The 20,276-nt window shown below is 45.6% G+C and overlaps 5 protein-coding genes across 5 annotated transcripts; 2 read left to right on the plus strand and 3 right to left on the minus strand.

Annotated features, from left to right (window-relative positions):
• Positions 1 to 7,828: 7,828 nt before the first annotated feature.
• MYCFIDRAFT_173603 (uncharacterized protein) lies at positions 7,829 to 8,080 on the minus strand (the record flags this gene model as incomplete). The annotated part of the gene is made up of 2 exons (XM_007927086.1): positions 7,829 to 8,030; positions 8,052 to 8,080. 2 exons carry the CDS (start codon positions 8,078 to 8,080, stop codon positions 7,829 to 7,831), a joined length of 231 nt encoding a protein of 76 aa, XP_007925277.1.
• A 46-nt stretch (positions 8,081 to 8,126) lies between these two features.
• MYCFIDRAFT_173604 (uncharacterized protein) lies at positions 8,127 to 10,941 on the plus strand (the record flags this gene model as incomplete). The annotated part of the gene is made up of 7 exons (XM_007927087.1): positions 8,127 to 8,139; positions 8,163 to 8,260; positions 8,303 to 9,364; positions 9,391 to 10,596; positions 10,625 to 10,760; positions 10,792 to 10,845; positions 10,889 to 10,941. 7 exons carry the CDS (start codon positions 8,127 to 8,129, stop codon positions 10,939 to 10,941), a joined length of 2,622 nt encoding a protein of 873 aa, XP_007925278.1.
• Positions 10,942 to 12,839: 1,898 nt separating this feature from the next.
• On the minus strand, positions 12,840 to 13,778 carry MYCFIDRAFT_134936 (uncharacterized protein; the record flags this gene model as incomplete). The annotated part of the gene is made up of 1 exon (XM_007927088.1): positions 12,840 to 13,778. The coding sequence occupies one exon, from the start codon at positions 13,776 to 13,778 to the stop codon at positions 12,840 to 12,842; it is 939 nt and encodes a 312-aa protein (XP_007925279.1).
• A 182-nt stretch (positions 13,779 to 13,960) lies between these two features.
• Positions 13,961 to 15,971, minus strand: MYCFIDRAFT_203105 (uncharacterized protein). Its single transcript, XM_007927089.1, has one exon. It carries the CDS (start codon positions 15,827 to 15,829, stop codon positions 14,504 to 14,506), a length of 1,326 nt encoding a protein of 441 aa, XP_007925280.1. The 5' UTR covers positions 15,830 to 15,971; the 3' UTR covers positions 13,961 to 14,503.
• MYCFIDRAFT_207355 (uncharacterized protein) lies at positions 15,237 to 16,702 on the plus strand (the record flags this gene model as incomplete). The annotated part of the gene is made up of 6 exons (XM_007927090.1): positions 15,237 to 15,951; positions 15,978 to 15,997; positions 16,026 to 16,035; positions 16,069 to 16,492; positions 16,534 to 16,630; positions 16,653 to 16,702. The coding sequence occupies exons 1-6, from the start codon at positions 15,902 to 15,904 to the stop codon at positions 16,700 to 16,702; spliced, it is 651 nt and encodes a 216-aa protein (XP_007925281.1). The 5' UTR covers positions 15,237 to 15,901.
• Positions 16,703 to 20,276: the final 3,574 nt, after the last annotated feature.

A 20,276-nucleotide genomic window follows, 5' to 3' on the forward strand; every position in this document is an offset into this window, starting at 1 on the left:
TTCCGTATCTAGGTCGAGAACTTTATATTAGTATACAAGCCTCTATACGCCTTGCTTAAGAAGGACGCTAAGTTTAAATAGACCTCTGTTTACTAAGCCGCTAAGGATAAGGTTACTAAGGCACTTATTAGCGCGCCTACGCTTACCTCTATTAACTACTCGGAAGGCGTAGGTCTACTAATTATTACTATCGACTCGAGCGGGGAAGGCTACGGCGAGATACTAATATAGTATAATCGTAAGGAGCCCTCCTTACGTTACCCTATCCGGTACGAGTCCGGCCTATAGAAACCTATCGAGGCCTAATACGATACTAGCAAGCAAGAGTGCCTTAGTATCTATAAGGCTCTTAAGAAGTTCCGATCTTAGCTTTTTAGAGTATTCTTTCGCCTAGAAGTCGACGCTTAGACGCTAGTCTATTAACTTAACTATATAGCCTCCGACCTGCCTAACTCTACGATAGCTTAGTAGATTGCCTAGATCTATTTATTTAATTTCGACGTCTTCTATATTCCTAGCAAGAAGTATACTAGACCGGATAGCCTTTCTAGAAGGCCTACTATAAAAGAGGATATCGCCGAGATAATAGAAGAAGAGGATGTCGACGCAGTTATTAACCGCACCTTCTTTACTACCTTCTATATTAACGCTATACCGGTAATTACTAGGTCTACCGCCGACGACTAACCTAGTAACTAGCCTAACGAAGACCCTACTACTAATAGCGAGAACTAGGACGATACTAAGGTAGGCGAACTAGGTAGGGATAATATCCTTAATAGGGTCTACTCCGACGACTTCTATAATATCGCCTACTTTCTTACCTATACGAAGAAAGCTCCCGGTCTATTAAAGAGTTAATACTATCGTATTATTCGCTATTCTCGAAGGTTCCTTATTAAGGATCGTATCCTTTAGCGATAGGCTATAGTTAATATACCGCTCTAGCGTATTATTAACGATCTAGCAGCCCGATAAGAAATCCTTCGTTCTATTTACGATAAGCTCGGCTACCGGGCGGCGGAGGGCACCTTCGATATCCTTCGTCGACGCTACTAGTAGAACGGCGTATAGGCTAATATCTCCCGCTACTATAAGAGCTGTCCTAAGTGCAACTTTAGGAACAGCTACCGACGTCTAGGAGAGCTATATATCCCTACTACCTAGTTAGTTAGGGAGCGGTAGTATAGCGATAGAGTCTATCTTAGCCGTAATAATAGCCTATATATTATTCGAGAGAGTCTTTCTCGATAGCCGGAGGCCTATTATTTCTATAAGGGTTGCGGTGCTATTAATGCCCGTAATATAGCTACCTTCCTATTTAAGGATCTGTTTTGCCGCTAGGGAACACCTTACGAGGTTATCTTAGACAACGCTACGAATAATATAGCTAAGAAGGTTTAAGCGCTACTTATTTCGTATAGGGCGAAGAACGTTCGTATCTCCCTATACTATCCCTAGTCGAATGCTATTATTAAGCGCGGCTATCGGTCGTTAATTAATGCCCTATCTAAGATAACTAATAGTAGCGACAGATTAGTTCCTATTTCTACCCGCGTCCTAGCCCTTCTCTAGGCGGACTAAACTACTATTATCGATACGACTAGACTTATACTAGCGGAACTTATAATTAGGAGAGACGCCGTTCTTCCTATTAAATTGTCCTATCGTACGTACGGCGTTTACGATTAGGGGTCTATTCGTACTAGGGCAGATCTTCTTGCCCTACGGGCTAAGGCTCTTAAGGATATAACTACGACTTCTTAAGAGGGTCTTGCTCGACAACGTCGGCTTCGGGAAGAGGCTAAGCAGTATTTTAATAACTATAATGCTATTAATTAGGAACCTCTAAAGGTTAGCGATATAGTCCTTCTATACCGGTCCGAACTAGAGTATAGTTACTCCTATAAGCTAGCCTTTAAGTAGAAGGGTCCTTATAGAGTAAAGGAGGTCCTTTACTCGGGTTCTATATACCTTCTTTAGGAGCTAGATAGTGCTACCTTAAAGTACACTTACCCTCGGGCTAATCTAAAGAAGATCGTTAAGTTACGAGAACCTGCCCGCCCTCCGCCGACTAAGGAGGAAGTTAGTGCCTCTATAGACCCTCTACTATCCTTAGATGCCTATCGGGAGGAGGATCCTACCGCTATTATAGATCCTGTTCTGCCTAAGGACTATGCCTATCCCTAGATTCGTCTTAGTAAGCTATTAGGAATAACTTAAGAACAAAGGGAGGGTTATATACGAGTTAACTATATATAGAGCGTTTCCGATATTAATTCCGATTCTAATAGTAAACTAGACTTCTAGCTATCTAACTCTAACTCCGAGGAACCTAACTAGTCTAGCGATAAAGACCGCCTAGAGTTATAGCTAGACGACCCCGAGACTAAATAATTGCTTATCCTTCCCGCTACGTTGCTTTTCCTTGCCTATTAACTATTCTCCGCGCTAAGCGCTGCCCTTTAGCTTTAGTCCTTACTACCTACTCCTATAGATGTTAATGCTCTTAGTTATTGCCCTCCTTTGCTTTTACCTTATCTATTGTTTTGCTCTTTTGTCTTTTGCCTTCGATTAATGTTGCTATAGCTTTACTCTTTTTATTTTTCCTTAGAAAGAACTATACGAGAGATAACTTCCGAATAACACCCTAGGGGTAGCATTCGGAAGCTAGCCGAACCTAACCTCCCGCCCTTCTAGGACTACTTCCCTCTAGTTTCCTAGTCTCTAGCAACTGCCCTTAGGTAGCAACGATAATAAGATACTCCGCTAGAGAAGATTGTTCCTACCCTAAATAGCATTAGCTACGTAGGACACTAAGAAAGGGAGGATCCCTCTCCCTTCCTAGCTCTTAGATAGACGTAGCAACCTAGGCCTATAGCCTCTAAGAATAGGGACCTTAGGCCGCTAAGCTTAGTATCTAGAAGAAAGAAGAACGTACGGGCTACGTTTATATGCCTACTACTATAAAAGGTAATGCTGTATCTATAACGACAGTGCTATAGGCTAATATAAGCTATACTAGGCCTAGGCGATTTGCTCCTAGTTACCGAGTATCTCTAGAGAAAAGCTAATACTACCCCGGGGGTATTATTAGTCCCGCTAGCCTTACTACTATAGATTACTACTAGGTGCTCGAACTAACTAGTTACATTTCGAGTACGCGAGAATCTACGAAAGCTAGAGGTTAATAAAGGCGCGTAGTCGCTACTAGTAATTAGCTAGATCGATTATTAAACTTTAGCCTACCCTACTAATAAAAGAGTCTCGTATATAGCTTTACTTTTTAGGGTCTATATATAGTCGTTATCCGTTTACTTTACCGGAACACATAGACTACGCTACCTTTATACCCTATTTAAGGCGAGCTTTCTAAGCTCTTTCTTCTATCTAAATACTAACTAACTTACTACCGCCTACCCCCTCCCCCTTCTTCTATCTAAACCCTTTAATTATTATTAACAAGCTACGAACGTTTTTGTAAACTCGTTACTAACTCCTTTCTAGTCCGGTCGACTAAGATATCTTCTAGCGCCCTAAATCCGCTAGGCGCTAGCAGCAGTAGCAACCTACTAGCCCTAAACCTAGGCGTACTAGTCCCGATCGAAGCCCCCTCCGATAGCGCCTTAGTTGCTATAACTAGCCTCGAGTACTGTTTCTAGATCGTTACCGCTATCGACGACCCCTAAAAGAAGATTAAAACCGCTTATACCTTACTACGCGTTATCGATCGAAACATTAAGAAGGCTACTATCTTAGTATTATATAGCATAAACAACTTACGCTAGGACATTAGTAAGCGTATCTTTAAGCGAGACGTTCTTTAGGATATAGAGCTTTATTAAGCCTTTCCTATCGTTTATAGCCTCGAAACGGCGGGCACTACGATTCGTATACGCTTTACGAACCTTAATTAAGCCTTCGAGTAGTAGGGAGGTCCGAGTAGTCTCCTAAAGAGCCTTATTAACTTCGCCTACGATAGATAAGAGCGTACTAAGCAGGTTGCGTCGTTTGTTAATAAGCATCCGGTCCGTCGTAAGGGAGTAGAGCACCTTTCCCGTACTATAATCTATCGAGTCTCTACTACTAGTAAGAAGCACGGTAAGTAATTAGTTAACTTAACCTTCGTACTTAACGACTTTACGACAGCCTACTAGAAGCGGCATAAGGACGCTATTGCCGAGGTAGATCTTAACGCCTAGTCTACTAAAGATCTACTAAAAGAGAAGGGCTATTATATTAATAGTGCAGGCTTTATTATTAAGGATTAAGAGGCTCCTATCGTAGATGTTCTCGAACGTAAGGTCCTTCGCCTTAAGATAGAAGCTAATACGGCTGCTAGTCTAGCGCTCGCTATAGAGATATAGGCATAAGATCGCCGCTCGACCCGCAACTATAAGGTCTTTTAAGAAGTTTAAAATAAGCGCGCTAAGGCAGAAGTAGCGCGTTAGAAGGCATTGTAGGCTCGCTAGGCATTCTAGAAGGCCGCTAAGAAGTCTACTGCACCTTCTAGTACTAACTATAGTAACTCGGATATTAATATACTAGATGCGCTACTAGAAGACAGTATTTCCTCCGAAGGTTCCTTTAGTAAGCGTAGGTATAGAGGCCTCTCGCCGATGCTATTAACTAAGAACATCTATAGTTCCTATAAGGGTAACTCTATTATACATCTTATTACCGAGATCGATATAGTTTATAAGGCCGATATAGGCAAAGCATCTATCGCCCTATCTATCTATTAGTAGTATAACGATCTTAGTAAGCTAGGCGAAGATCTGTTTACTATATATGCTAGCTATATTAAGAAGGCCGCTAAGGCGTATAGTCTCTATACTAGTACTAAGACGAGTATCCTTATTAGCCGCCTATTAAAGATTAGACGTAATGTCGCTAATTAAGATGCCTTCGCTGCCCTTAAGGCTAATTAGGCCTATACTAACTAGTTTCCTAGACGCCCTATTGCCGCCCCGATATCTCTAGGACTCTATGCGTTTAACCCTACTAGTACTATTACTCGCGCCCTTACGCTAACAGATCGCTAGAGTAAGTTCGTTACCGGCATCCTTAGCTAAGGCACCTCCTTCGACCGCTTTCGCTAGACTAGTAATACTATCTTCCCTTAAGTCTTTAGTTAGTTATAAGAGCCTCGTAGAGTATATCTTCCTTTCCTTATCGATCTAATATAGGAGGAGTTTAAAATGTACCTTTAGCATATACGTACAATGCCTAAGTCTAAGTAAGAAGGCCGCAATGTCCTTTAAACTTATAGTATAAGCAACTAAATCGTCCGCTAGTACCCTGCCCTATAGCTCTTAGCTGTCGCCCTTCGACCTAATTATATATACGAGCTTATCTCCGTCTCTAAGCCTACTAAGTTCTTTAAGGTTAGCGGTACTTATAAAAACTGTCCTTCTAAGGAGTCTACTCGTCTCGGACAAGATATAGTTAAGCTTATAGCTAGCGAGGGTGCTAGTTACCTACGTATTAAGGTCTGCCTTATATCTAAGGATAAGACTAGCTACTCTACTATTGTCGAAGGCATATATTAGCCTAAGGTCTTTGCGAACTAGGTTAAGAAGCTTAAGGCTCGTAGCCTAGTCCTACTAAGCAAGATCGGTAAGCTTACTAATAAGTACCTTACCGACGACGACCTCGACTATATATTCGATAGTTAGCCTAATAGTAAGGGGCGTAAAGCGGAGTAGATCCTTAACCCTCTAAAGGAGTGCGAGGTCTCTGTTTAGATGCTATACCTGCTATATAGTAATCTAAAGACTAAGAGCAACCGTATATTAATTAACCTAGGCTACTCTCGCGTTATTAACGGCACTAAGGTTAAGGGCTACAAGAACTTAATAGTCTCTTAGGTTGCTAAAGCGCACTGCAATCTAACCGCCCTCCTAGCCTCTAACTCCTTCGTACTATTCGCTTTCCCTACGGCTATCTTAGTCGAAGGCCTCGGCTATATCTCTAACGCCCTAGTTAGTAGGATTCCTTAGTTAAGTTACGTTATTTAGAACGAAGTTAAATAGATCCTCTAGCTTAATAACGAAGGACTTAAGGAATATCTATACGATTAGGAGAATGCTGCGACGGAAAAGGCTGCTAACCTCCTCGTTAATTAAGCTCTCTATAAGGGACAGTACTTCGGTACTAACAGCTTTAACGTATATAGAGGAGATTTCGAGAGCCGACTAGTAGATAAGGTTATTGCTAGTAAGGATTACGGCGCGTTAAAGCAATAGTAAGTCTATATAGTATTGCTTAGGAAGTTGTTTTTGCATAATTATAGTATCTAGGATAAATACTACCCTAGGGGTGTTATTGCGGAGTTCTAAAAATAGCCTTAGCTAAGAGCGCTAAGGATGCATATATATTTGTTTTAAGCGCGCAATGTAAAGCGTATCTAGTTAGATACGAAGAAAGGGAGGGATATTAGCTAGTAACCGGCCCTACACCTATAGGCTAGTTTTAAGCCTATATAAGAGGCCTCCTTCTATAGAGTAGACAGATTATTAACCTCGTATAGTATATTATTTATATTACACTTCTATAATGCCTATGTTATAGGGCTCTAGTTATTAGCCTAAGCGATAGTCTCGTTATCCTATCTTGCTAAATATAGCTGCCTATATTGCTATAGGTTATATTACCCTCGGTAGCCTATACTATTACTATAAGTAGTAGTAGTAGTATTAGTTTCCGTCCTTTAGCGGACATTACAATCTATAAGCTTATTACTTGCGGCTAATTTCAGCTAGCTACTATACTATAGCTTTAAAATAATCGAGCCTTTTAATCGCGACTAAAGGGCGACTTAGCTACTCCTCGGTAGTAACTAGAGACGTTTAAGGGCTTCGCTAGAATAAGATCTCGAATAGCGCTAAACCTAATATAGTATAGTATAGAAATAGAAGTTACGAGTAGCACACATACGAATTTAACTACGAAGCGCCTAAATAGAGGTAGATATAGCGGTTCTATTCGATAAAAGCTAATAATATATTTAATAGAGTAGTTAACTAGTTATCTTAGAAATTACAAGCTACTAGCTATTATACTCGTTACGCTTCTATATCGTCGCTTTCGATCTAGATCTCTAGGCGTAATCTTTAGCCCTACTAAAGCTTTAGATAGAGAAACCGCCTATCTCTATATAATTATATAGTTATAATATATAAACAAAATTAGTATTATTCGAATCTATAAGTTATAGTAAGTATTTATATCTATATCTTTTATATATAGAGCTAGAAGGGCGATATCTATTTAAGGTTACGCTATCTAAATTAAATAGGACGAAAGTCGTCGACTAATAAGTTATTTATAGTATATAGTAGGCGAAAGCATCCGATTAGCTTAAATATTAGCTAGATAAATAAAATAGGCTCTCTTAGGCGTTATATAATACTATAATATATCCTATATCCTATACTCTACTACTACTAACTTATAGGGATTTTAGGTAGATAAACTACTTAAATTTTAATAGATAGAACTAAAGAATATATAGTAACTATACTAGTAATATTACTAGGTAGCCTAGTAATAATAGTACTATATAAGATTTATATTCGCCTTTATTTCTAGACTTCTAGTAATAGATTTACCCTAGTAGTAGATTCTATAGTATATTTAAGTTTTATCTATTTAAAAGTAAAAGCTTTAGGACTTTTTATTTAGTCTTTCTATAGACTACTAGGCAAAACATTACTAATACAATTACCTCTACCTATAATTTCTCGTAGATTCGTAGATTGTAGTATTTAATATTAAGAACAAGTTAAAACCCCCTAGCATAACCAAACCCGAGTCGCATCACAAACTACTCATTTTCATCGCCACCCACTAGAGAACCTCTAGACATTTTGCTCTTACCAGATTCAGAAGGCTCTTCTTCATCATTTTGACATGTTCGGGCATTGTGTACGCTCTTGCCGCAGTTGCCATCGCTTTTGTGCCCTGACGTCTCACCGATACTGCCCAGGATGATGTTCAGGGAGCTCTTCGTCGTCACCATAGTAGTCCTCTTGGCATTGCAGCATTACATTTTGGGTGAGCGATCTATCAGTGTCATGAAGCAAGTCCAGACAGACGAGGCTAATTAGAGTCTTCTGCAGATAATGATCCGTATGGGTGCCAGTCTCTGATCAGAACAGGCCATTGGCTTGCTGGTGAATGGCTGCCCTCTGGCTGCGGTGCAGTTCAATATGGGTGGGTTTTGCCCAGTCATGATCAAGGACTGTATGCTAAGATCGTGCCGGATATTAGGAGTCGATCACTGCAGACTTGCACTCAGGACCGGAAGCGAAACATCGTATTTGCTGGGGACCTGCAACTTCAAGGCATATATTACCATTTTACGCAACGGATGACCACTTCGAAGAATAAGCAGATTCCTGCGCCGCGAGAGCGAGACTTGCATCATGAATCTGGGACCGTCTCTCTGTCCTTCTTGTACGACCCTCATCTCAATGGGAGCCTGCTCATGGATGCCGTCGAAGCATTTCGAGATCAGACGCCGGAGAGTCCGATGCTGCTGACCATCGGTGCTGCGAACAGCGCGAGCGAATCCGCTTCTTCGCAGGCATACCTGGATCGTGTGCATTCAATCGCCTCCTCAGCGCATTCGCGCAGACCGTATACCGAGCTTGGATCAGATCTGGATTACCAGCATGGACCAGGCGACCTGCTTCTCTTTGCGCCTGCCGAGGAATCATTCGACGCCGAGCGCTCGAAGCCTTTCCGCGAGCTGAATCAAAAGTTGCTTGAAGCATCTATTGACACGCCCTTTCATCTCATATCGGCTTTCACACATATGACCTCTGGGCCTGGCGATTATCTCGAGCCGGGCTCGCTCTTGGTCAAAGAGGAAGTCTTCCGCACTCGCGCGGATCTGCTTCTCAACCTTCGGTGCAATGCTATAATCGTTGGAAAGGGCCATGCTAACAATGTGGCCACATGTTGTGCTAATTGGCGAAGGTCCAATGGGATTCAACTTGTCGCCATCATCTCTCTTGGCATGTTTCTGCCTGCTCTGGCCGTCCTGCATATTCGCACGAAACTACTCCCAAGCAATGTTCGGCCTATTCTATACGCATTCGCATCATTTAGCATTGCAATCTTGCTCGTCTTCATTGCTGATCGGAGCCACGTATTTGGTCATGTCCGCAAAGATGCATTCAGGTATGAAAATGGCGGAATGCTGTTTCTGATCTCGCTCATTGCTGGTATTGCAACCATCCGTCGGGGCTCGACAGGCAAGTCGCAGTGTGCAAACAACAATTTCCTGCCTCGCGAGCAGAGTAGCGAGTGGAAGGGCTGGATGCAGCTTGTAATCATATTTTATCACTATGGACAGGTAAGTTACTTCATCATCATTCAAAGCATGATGCTTCGCTGTCTGCATTTCGAGGTTTTGACAGCATGCAGGTCGCCGCTCTACCTGTCTGGCACTTCCTCCGCCTCTGCGTCTCCTCATACCTCTTCCTCACTGGTTTCGGACACACAGTCTTCTTTCTGCAAAAGAAAGACTATTCCCTACGACGATTTGTCAACATCATAATTCGTCTGAATTTGCTAGCCATCACCTTGGTATACACTATGCGAACGAGTTGGGTTACCTATTACTATATTCCGCTCTGCACAATCTGGTTCTTGATCGTATACGCTACACTCGCCGTTGGCCGTCACCATAATTCGAACACAATATTCCTGCTCGCCAAAATCGCGGCTGCGGCATTCTTGTTGAACAAGGTCCTGTACGCGGACGGGCTCCGCGAAGCACTGCTCGCATTCTTCACGGCCATGACCAAAGGCTACTTCCCCGTCAGCTTCTTCGACAAGCGCTTCAATAACGATCGCTACATCGTCTTCGTCGGCATGGCTGTTGCTCCCGTGTATCTTTGGCTCACAGATCTCATCAAATCTCACCATGGTGGCCACAAATCTTTGTTGGCAACGGCCAACGAGAAAATTCCGAGCACAAGACAGAACTTCACCAAACTCGACAAGGCCGTACTCCAACACTGGACCCTAATTAAAAGAGCCGCCGTTATCACCGCCCTGATCGGTCTCCTCGCATTCTGGCGCTGGGGCTTCACACTCACCAAATCCGCCTTCTCCGCACAACAAGCCTATACGAATTGGATACCAATCATCTGCTTCGCAATCCTCCGTAACGCACATCCAACCCTTCGAAACTACCATTCGAAATTCTTTGCCTGGGTAGGAAATTACTCGGGAGAAATTTACGTTCTACACTTCCATATCTGGCTCGGCGCTGATCAAGGCGCAGTGTTGAGGACAGGACTCTTTCATGGAGATGAGACATTCTACGGAGATCGCTGGAGAGACTTGACAGTGTTGACGCCTTTGCTTTTGGTTTGTGCTGCGCTGGTTGGGAATGCTACGGGAAAGATTGCGGAATGGTTTGTCAAGGATTGGGGGATGGAGGATGAAGATGAGGGAGAGGAGGTGTATCAGGAGAAGAGTGCATTGACGTTTTTGAGATCGTGGGCCATACGGCCTTTGAGAAAAAGCTTGAAGAGGAGATTTGTCCTTGTTTTGGTTGTGCTATGGGGACTGAATCAGGTGTATTTCTGAATTTTCCCGGCCGCAGCAGCTCTCAGTACTCGAACCCAGAAATTGTAATTTGGAAGCAAACTCCCATAACGCCATTGAAAGTTTAAACCATGTTCTCCCATCGTTTTTGAGAGCTGACCGGTCCTCCCATGGTGCTATGACATCCCAACTTGGTATAATGCCCCTTATGTCGTCTTGAATGAGTTTTGTCGGTGTGTCTGATGTTTTCGTTACTCGATTCAAGGAGGTGTAGCTGTCGTGAGTTATTCTCGGTGTTCAATCAGTGTCGTGTCGTGTGGAGCAGAGTCGAAGGAGGAAAGCGCCGTCTCTTTCATCCGGAGCAAGGGACGTTAAGACAGGTTGTGGCGAGATACACGGCGTAGAACGAGAGGCGCGTTTTCAGTGCAGAGTGAGACCGTCTTGTGAATACAAGGAGATCGATGTTCCACGACCCATGGTCATCCACCTTGCGGAATCAATCTCCCTGATTGCCACAGATTCTCTTCAACGCCGACTGAAGTCTGTCTTCCCTTTGCTTGTCCTCACGTGCACGGATGGTTTCGATCTCATCTCTCATAGCGCGATGGTCGTCATACGTTTGCAGCACTTGCTTCAGGACATCATACACATCACCAAGCGTCTTCCGATCATCCATAAGCCAATGGATGCGATCATGACGCCGTAGCGGAACCAAAGTATCGTATGCCGTGCCCGAGACGTATTGAAACTCAAAGCGGATTGTCGGTGCGATGTGCCATTTGCAGGTCTGCATCGCTCTCCATGATGGCTGGGCGCATTGCGCTCCGAGTGCTTCAACAGTCTTGAGCCGAGACAGGATTAACTGAACGCGGTAGTCTCGGATCTGGAACCGGATTGTATAGTCGGCCGTAAAGCCAGTGGATCGTCTGCCCTCTCTCCGTCCGGTGCATGTGATGTCGTCCCAGATGCCTGCACTCTTGAGGAGCCAGCCTAACGGCTGGTTTTCCAGGTCCCAGTCTCTTCCTGAGTCTCCGTCCGTACGCGCAAGCCACATTAACTGTTTCAGCTTGGGTGAGCCTGTGATGGTGGCTGCGACGCTCTTGTTTACCCCCTTCACAGTGTAAAGCCAGCGCGTGGGCTTGCCTTGTGGTAGTACACGACCATTATATGCTGCAAGCAAGATGGCCTCGCACAGTTCAGCAATGCCGAATACCCTAGTGGCAAGTTGACTGGAGCGAAAGGTCTTCCGCCGCACTTGAGTAGCTTCAAGAAGGTGCGAGAATGAAGCTTCCTCCTCAGAATCGTCTCGTGATGGTGAGAGGGTATCGGAATCAGGGCAACGACTGAAGATCGGTCCCAGTAGGTTTGCAGAGTGCATCTCGTGACCATCTCGACTAGCAATCAAGCTAGTTGGAAAGTAGGTAACTTCGTCTGACTTTGCCGCCGTGTATGGAGAGCTCCATACATCTAGATTTCCTAACCGTGGTGGAGGGGAGTCGTCAACCGGAGATCTCAAGCCCACGTTTTCATCATAAAATGACGAAGCCTGTGGCAAGAGCTGCGGTCGGCGGGCAATGTTAATGGACTCGACTGTCAGCGGATGTAGCGAGTCATCTTCAGCGATCTCAGAGCCTAGCCGAAGGCGCGGAGGCGTTAATCGAGATCGTCTGTTGGCGAGACTAGGCGTGGCGCATGGAGTATCGACTGCAATGGTGTCGCTAGGGGACTCGTCTGCTGGAAGCGGTCTCGTATCTGACGGGCTCACGGCGTCTGTCGCTCTCGTCGTCGAATAGAGAGGGTTGGAGTGCGCTGGCGCCGCGGCCTTCGTTTTCTTAACCGGGAACAGCTTCATCCATGCGCGCCTGGTAAATTCTTTCAATCGCGAGACATGCTGAGGTGGTTGGCTTGGCTGGATCGCCATATTGTGGCCAGCGTCTTCTTGCGGAGCCTGATCAGCCATGGTGATGGCGAAGTCGATGTTTCCAAGTGATAGTGCTGTGTGGGTCAGTCGAAGTGATGTTTGCCCGTATGCACGACCGTTTGCCTGCGGAGGCGCCTGCCGAATCTGCAGACAAGTTTCATGTGACGGCCAATCAATTGAGCGACCAGAATTTGAAGAGTCACTGGCTTGGCCAAAGAGGCCAGGCTAGATCTGAAGGCATTGATTTCGTGCAAGAGTCTGCTTCTACTCTAATCTTGTAGCTATGTCACATTATGCCTTTTGGTTGAGCCCGTCCCACGCCTCGCTATGTGCGTTCCTTATCCGAAGCCGTTCATCTCCCGCCTACCACATTGAGCACTCCACCGTCTATCGCTAGGATCTCACCATTGACGTAGTGGTTCCGTGCGAAGAACAAGACACCCATACCAATCTCCTCGTCTCTACCAGCTCGCATAAGTGGCACATGACCAGAGCTCTCAATCTTCTCCTGTGGGAATTCAGATTTCTGCTTCTCATTCGACTCCTTGGCTGTCATCTCTGAAGGGAAATATCCGGGTGCGATACTGTTGACTCGCACCCCAAGCTTCTGGAACTCTGCAGACATGAGTTTCGTTAGGTGGACTGTTGCACCTTTGGCAGCATTATACGAAAAATGGCCTTGGGCATGGCGCATCAACCCACTCATGGATGAGATCGTGATTACACTAGGTGCAAACCTCTCGCTGCCTGTGCCGTCCTCTGCGTTAATCGCATCCTGAAGCAGGGGCAAGAAAGCCACGGTGGTGAAGTAGACCGACGTCACGTCCGTCTCCATCGTCTGCTGCCACTCCTCGACACTCTCGCTGTCCCATAGCTTCTTCTTCATGTCTTCAGCATCTTCCTCCGTCGGCTCGGCCTTTGGTCCTGCTACGCCAGCGTTGCACACAAGCAGATTGATGTATTTCTCCTTCTTGCGTAGTTCTATCACTACATTTTCCAAATCTTTCTTCTTCCTTACATCGCAAGGTCCAAGTGGGATGATCTGGCCTCCACTGTTCTTGACTGCGGCGGCCTGTGCTTCGTTTTGGGCGTCTGAGCGCGAGGGATCGTGGGATCTGGCAGCATTCTCGAGGGCCTCGACGCGACGTCCAGTGATATACACTTTCGCTCCATTTGCAGCGAGTGCTTGGGTAGCCATCAAACCAATGCCAGTGCCGCCACCTGTTACGACGCACACATAGCCCTTCACTCCGAAGAGCCTGTTGACATCGAAGTGGTGTGTTTCTGCCATGGTTGGTGATTGAAGTTGCTGCTGATCCGAAACAGGAGTAGTCGGGATAAGCTATGTGAAGAGGATTCGTGGATGTCTGTCTTCAATGTAAGAGCAGAAGTGCAGTGTGCCCTTGCATTTCTACTTGGTCTCTGCGCATCAACGTGACATCATGATCGACAGGTACACATGTGATCGTGTGTTTGGAAAGATAATCAAATTTCTTAACCACAATTGTACTCGCCGTGTTGCATTCAACATTAGCCTGGCGTTTGCACCGCAAATGCTGAAATGCTGTGCTTGGGGTATCTGTTCGTCAGTCTGCCTTCCTCCGACCCGCCGCTCTTTCCGCCTTCGCCTTCGCGCTCCTTCTCCCCTTTCGTCAACGTCACAAATGAGATATAACAGCATCTCCCTCTCCGCGATGCTGTAGAAATTCTGCCGGTGGCATGCTCCCGTATAGGAAGGCCAGGATGCAAGTGTGTTGATGTAGCACACCAAGCAATGCTCGGATTGACATAATCATCCAATATTCTCTCCTTCGCCGCAAACGACCATCGGACGAGCGATCAGGAGAAGCCACCGCGTCCGCCTTGGCTTCTGAATCTGCATAGACCTCGGGATCGTGGCCGCCGATACAGACCTCTGGGAGAACCGACACACAATTTGCCGCCGCCGCCGCCCTGTCTGGACATTGGAGATTCTCATTCCGAGTCAAAATGCACACGGTTCCATAGTGCTGTCCCTCAATCCAGCTTCCAGTGACTTGTCAGTCCATCATCGTGGTCTTTGCCGAGATACAGCTCCACAGCATATAATGCCATGACTCCAGCGAGATTGGCCCAGCGTGAAATATTTCCACCACCTTCGCCACCTTGGCTAGTCCACCATTCGCCTGGATGATCGGCTGCAGCGCTCGAAAAGTGCTGCATGAGTAAACTTGTGTAAACCGCGATCAAGATGCTAGGGCTGAAATAGGTCAAGAAACCCATCAAGGTCTGCACACCTTCGGATGACTCCTCGAATGAAGGATCTTCGGCAAGTGCTCGTGCCCCAGACTCTCGGACAGCTGGGATGATTCGTGCTGCTGCGTAAAGGACCAGCAAGCGGTATATCAGTGAGATGATGACCGAAGGCGTGACCGTCTGAATGGCAGCCATCATGAATCCAAAGGCCGAGTGAATGGTGTTTGGAAGAGACGAGAGCGCTTGTGTGATGGTCGAATAGCTGGCCATGAGGATTGGTGGCAGAGGTGGAAATTCTCCAGCTTCGGATGCTGCAGGCGTCTCTGGCAAGGGATGGCTGGGTTGGTAATCGGTAAAGATTTGGTAGATACAGAGAGTGATGTATGCAAACAGCAGACTGCTCTCGACAATGTTGCCCCGTCCAGATCCGATGCCCCAAGCACAGAGAAAGAATGCACTGGCAATGGCGATTCCGATCAGGATAGCGTCCTGGCTGTCCAGTCCTGGGAAAGTTGACATGCGGTAGATGAAGTAGATGGAACTGGCAATGATGCTGCCGGAGGGCACGAGCAGACCTAACATCCAGGTATCTCCCCCATCGCCGTTGTTTACCAGGTATCTCGTCACCTGGCCAGCAGCTTGAATGACCAGCAAGCTGCAGAAGCCTTCTGTAAGCTGGAAGACGGGCGTCGAATATCTCAGCACCTTGTCCCATCCTCCGATCAATGCATGCTCCAGCAGCCCTTCCTTCCCAAAGACCCAGTCCTTGAAGCTAGCATTTTGGTGCAATGGCTTGGTTGCGTTGTAGAATGCGCGGCTCACCCAGCTCGCGTCGTCCCCAGCGTCCACGCTGAATTTGTTCAAGCTCCAGATCAGCAAGAAAGGTATCACCAGCGTCTGTAAGCCTGAGATGGTGTTGACTGCAGCCCTCCTCCATGTCGATCGTTCTGGCGTAGCAATTCGCAGACATGATAAGAAGAAGTAGTAGCTTGCCAGGCTCAGACTGAAGGCCAGGCCGCACGTGCGACCACCGACATCGAAAGCGAGTGGAATGGTGAAGACGATGGAGAACAGGAACAAAGTGCTCCCGAGAAAGCGGAGTATCATCGCTTAAGCCGCACGTAGGGTTCGAAGGCGCGAAGGCTGTCGGGCGTCGAGTTGAGTCGACTCGAGGGTTTCATGCGCGGCGCCGGAGGAATGTATAAAGTGGCTCTCCTCCCACCAGTCCGGTGGTCGAGGCGGTGGAGGGAGGAAGGAGGGTGGTGTTCGGCGGAAGTGGAAAGGATTCTGGTTGACAAATTAGGCTCCGAGCGGTGACAGTAGCGCCTGGCTGGGCGTGTTGTGAGAAGGTTCCACCCGGCGAGACTCTCCACAAGGACCACAACGTCCAGAAGGGACGGGCCGTTCTCTGTTGTGGTGAGAGGCGGTCAAGAGGCAGAGGGAGAGATGGAGGCAGCGGCAGGGCAGGGCAGAGTGAAGCGAGTCGTAGAAGTATGGCGAGAGGTCGCGTGCGAACAAGAGCAAGCGCAAGGACACAGCAGTCCAGCAGCAGCCAGCCCGCCAGCAACCAGAGAGCTCTGCGCGACCTGCAGCTTGCTTTTCTGCCTGCTTTTAGCGATCGACGCTTCGCATGACAGCCCGATTCAGGATTTGTTCGGACCAGACGACCTCAGTATCGTGCTCGGCGTTGGACAAGCGCAATCAAACATGGTCTATCGTCCGGAAGCAGGGTTCGATGGGTGTGGCGGTGATGCTGATGCTGATGCTGGCGTGTCGCGAACACGTTACACGTTGCGACTCCCGCATCATAGCACGTGAAAGCCAGAATGCTTGGCGCCAATCGACCGAACCTTGGCCATCGGCTCATGCAGGGTCCAGAGCTTATTGGTAGAGACTTACACAGATGGCGTTGAATGTCTCCGGATTTTAGCGTCCCATTCTTTTGGGTTTCTGCGGGACTGTCCCCACCATTCCTGCTAGGAAATGGCCCGATTATTAGGCGTATGATGGGACCCACCAAACTTACGGATTTGCTCGGTTTTCTTGTTAAGGTCGGCTTGCCTAATTAGGCTGTTATAGTAGCTTCTAAGGTGTTATTACTATCGCTGCTATCGCTATCGCCTATCTAATTCTTCCTCTTATTCGGCCTCTTAATAGTAGGTAGCATTCTCGGCACTAATCTCTTACGCTTACTGCTATTATATTTATTAGAAGTCCGCCTCTTACCTACTACTTCTTATATAGCGTTATTATTTTCTAACTAAGAGAAGTCTTCTACTGCTTCTAGGTCTTATTTTAATAGTAAAGCCGCTCTTACTAGCGAAGTAAGGTCTATAACCTCGGCTGTTTCTTCGATAGTGTTTAAGTTAAACGGCTAAGCTAACTAAGCCTATAATAGCGACTTACGGAGCGAAGTAGTAGTAGTAGTAGTAGCACCGCGGAGCGGCGCCTTCTTACGAGGTAAGGGCCTAAAGGATAGCGGACTCGGCGTAAGAAGGTCGATTACGTATAACGGTCGGATTAGTAATAAGACTGTCTCGTTAAGCGGCGGAAGATTAAACGCTCGAGGCCTATATTTAGTCGCTAGTAGAGGTAGTAGTAGTAGCGGAAGCGTTAGATAGCGAACGCGCGTTAGAGTAATAGGTGCCGGTAGAGGTTGTTATGTCTACTATCGCTATCGGTTACTAGTTAATTAAACCTTAGGCGCGCCTTCTCGAAGGAAGTCGTCTAGCAAGAAGTTAGCTAGCTAAGTAAGCGTGTCCTTAACCTTGCGCAAGAAGCCTCTTATAAACTTGTCCTTTAGTATGCTATCGTAGATTGACTTATTGTTACAGACCGCGTAGAAGTGCTATAAGAGGCCTTCTATACCTTTATTAAAGTAAGCGCGAAGGTTTCGAAGATAGGGGTCGCTAGTATTGTAGTTTTAGTTGTCCTCGAAGCCCTCGAGAAACAAGGTAGTACTATCTCGCTGCCGCTAATACTAACTAATTTCTATACTGTTAAAGCCGTAGTAGAAACTAACGTAGATCTGTTATTATTATAGAGTAAGCGGCGTTACAAATAGGTAGTATCTTAGTATATAGTAGCATAGCAAATGCTGCTAGAACTAAGGAAGGCAATTATAGTAAGGCGGCTGTCTATTACGATATAATACAAGGCCTTCGTATAGCGGCAATGCCTTAGCCTTATATTCTTCCGCAATAGCGAGTTGTTTTCGGACGAAGTCCTACGCTGCTAGAGGGCTTAATTGCTTAAAATATAGCATCTCTTTAACCTTCTAGTATTGTATGCGTTTGCTAAGTCTATAGCTTTGCAGGTCCGCCTTATATAGTTATCGAGCGTCGATTGTTAGCAACTCGGTTATAGTACTATATATAGATAGCTAGGCGAGGTCCTTCTTCCGGTCGTATTTAATAGCATTATAGTATCCTTCTAGTAGCGATATAGTACGAATTTGCATAAGGACTAGATTATTTAACCGAGCCTATATTATCTATTTCTATAACTTCTTAGACCCCTAGTTCTTCTGTAAATACTAAGCCTCTTCTTGCTTATTAAGAAGCCGCAATTCGGCTTCTATTGCAGTAATAACTTCCTTAACTTCTGCCTTACTCCGAGCGTAGTATATAGCCCTTTTAAACAGTCGCTAGACTAGAGGGTACTTGAATTTAGGAAAGTAGCGAAGGAAGGTCTCTTTAGCGTGCCGCTAGCAGAGATATAGTCGTATTTCCTCTTCGAAGGACAGTCGAATAGCGGACTGTTCTTGTGCCGAGTCGTTAGTTATAGCTAACTTCGGCTTCTAGCGAGGGCACTACTGCTTTAGGACTTAGAAAGCAGCTTACTAAAGCCTCGCACGCTGTGTTTGCAGCAATATATATGCTGCTAGTATCTAACTTTCGAATCTATTACGGACATATACTATAAAGAGATGCTAGCCTATATCGGTAGTCTTATACGTTACGTCGTAGAGAAATAACTAATCCTAGATTAGTTGTTGCTTTGCGGTTCCTATAGCTTTATCTAAAGCCTAGTTACGTAAGTACTTACATCTCCTACTAATCCACTTTCTAATAACTGCCTCTGCTAATCCGCTTGCTATACAATACCCTTATAAGGGCGCCCTTCTATTGTTACTAATACAGCTTTATACTGTATCTAAGCGCCGTTTACTAGATTAGTTAATAGCGCTAGCTAGCTATATAGGTTCTCGAGTTGTAACGAGATATTGCCCTTCTTAGCTAGGGTTACCTTCTTTATATTCTTCTTCTTCTTCGACTACTTTATTACACCCTCCTTTATACGATAACCTCTAACAACGGCAAAACGGTCAGTATTACGACCTTCCTTTATTAGATAGAATACATGAGCTGTATTCTAGTCGTATTAGTCTATTAAGTACTTAAGAACGACCTTTAAGCCGTTACTAGCACCTCGTACGTCCTACTTACTATTAGCTTCTAACTCGACTCGAATAGGCCTCCGCTATCGACTCGAGAGGCAACCCTACTAAACTTACTATATAATCTATCGAATGGTAATGCAGCGAGCCCGCCTCGGTAGAAGCGTTAGGCGACGACGAAGCGACCTTGTATATATACGGCTCGTTATAGCCCTTCGAGCGATATATAGCAATTATAATATACGTAGCCTCGCACCTATCCTTATAGTACTCTACCTTCCGAATACTATCTAGCAACTCGCGTTGCCGACTCGCATCCTTCCGACAACGATAATAGTATAATGTCCGTTGCATTAGTCTATCTTTGTGCCTATCCTATACCTTCTAGTACTAGAAGTTGCTAGCAAATAGCTACACCTTATTAAACTTGTCTGCGTCTAGGAACAGGCCATTTTTGGGTGGATTAAAGAGCTAAGAACGCAGTAATATATCGAGATAAGAGGGGATTAGATAAGCTATTATAATATAGTAAGAAAGAGCGTAGAAATTAACCTACCTACATACCTCCACTAACACCTTATATATGCCTATATAGCTGATTTTTCGTTAACATAACGACTTCCTACTACGACATAACGTCGCCGACTAATAGATCCTTAGTATGCCCGATTTAGCTAGCAAAAATAGCTATATCTCGATCCTATAATCGACTCTACTACTACCGAGTATATCCGTAAATGTAACGCAAGCTACTAAAGCTACTACAACCCTTATACGCTAAAAACCGGAGACAATTAACACTAACTACTTACACCCTAATAATTGATTAAGCGAGATAGCGGAAGGGGGTAATCCCCTCGCTACTTCCCCGAGCCCTAGCTACCCGCCCGAGCCCTAGTAATACAGTAGATTATAGAATCCGCTGTTCCTAACAAAATCGCGTAGAGAAGCGATTTCCGGATCCCTATAACTACTACCGACCGGGCAACTACTTCTATATTTCGATTAAGCGAGATAGCGGACGGGGGTAATCCCCGTAAACGGCAGCTAGCTTAAAAGTGTAAGAAGGGTTATATTAGTAGGTAGATAGGGTAGTAGTAAATTAGTATAGTATTCGATAAGGATCTAAGAGGAAAGGGAGGAAGATAGGAGAGT

The sequence above is a fragment of the Pseudocercospora fijiensis genome, assembly GCF_000340215.1.
Source record: "Pseudocercospora fijiensis CIRAD86 unplaced genomic scaffold MYCFIscaffold_3, whole genome shotgun sequence".
NCBI classification, from domain to species: domain Eukaryota; kingdom Fungi; phylum Ascomycota; class Dothideomycetes; order Mycosphaerellales; family Mycosphaerellaceae; genus Pseudocercospora; species Pseudocercospora fijiensis.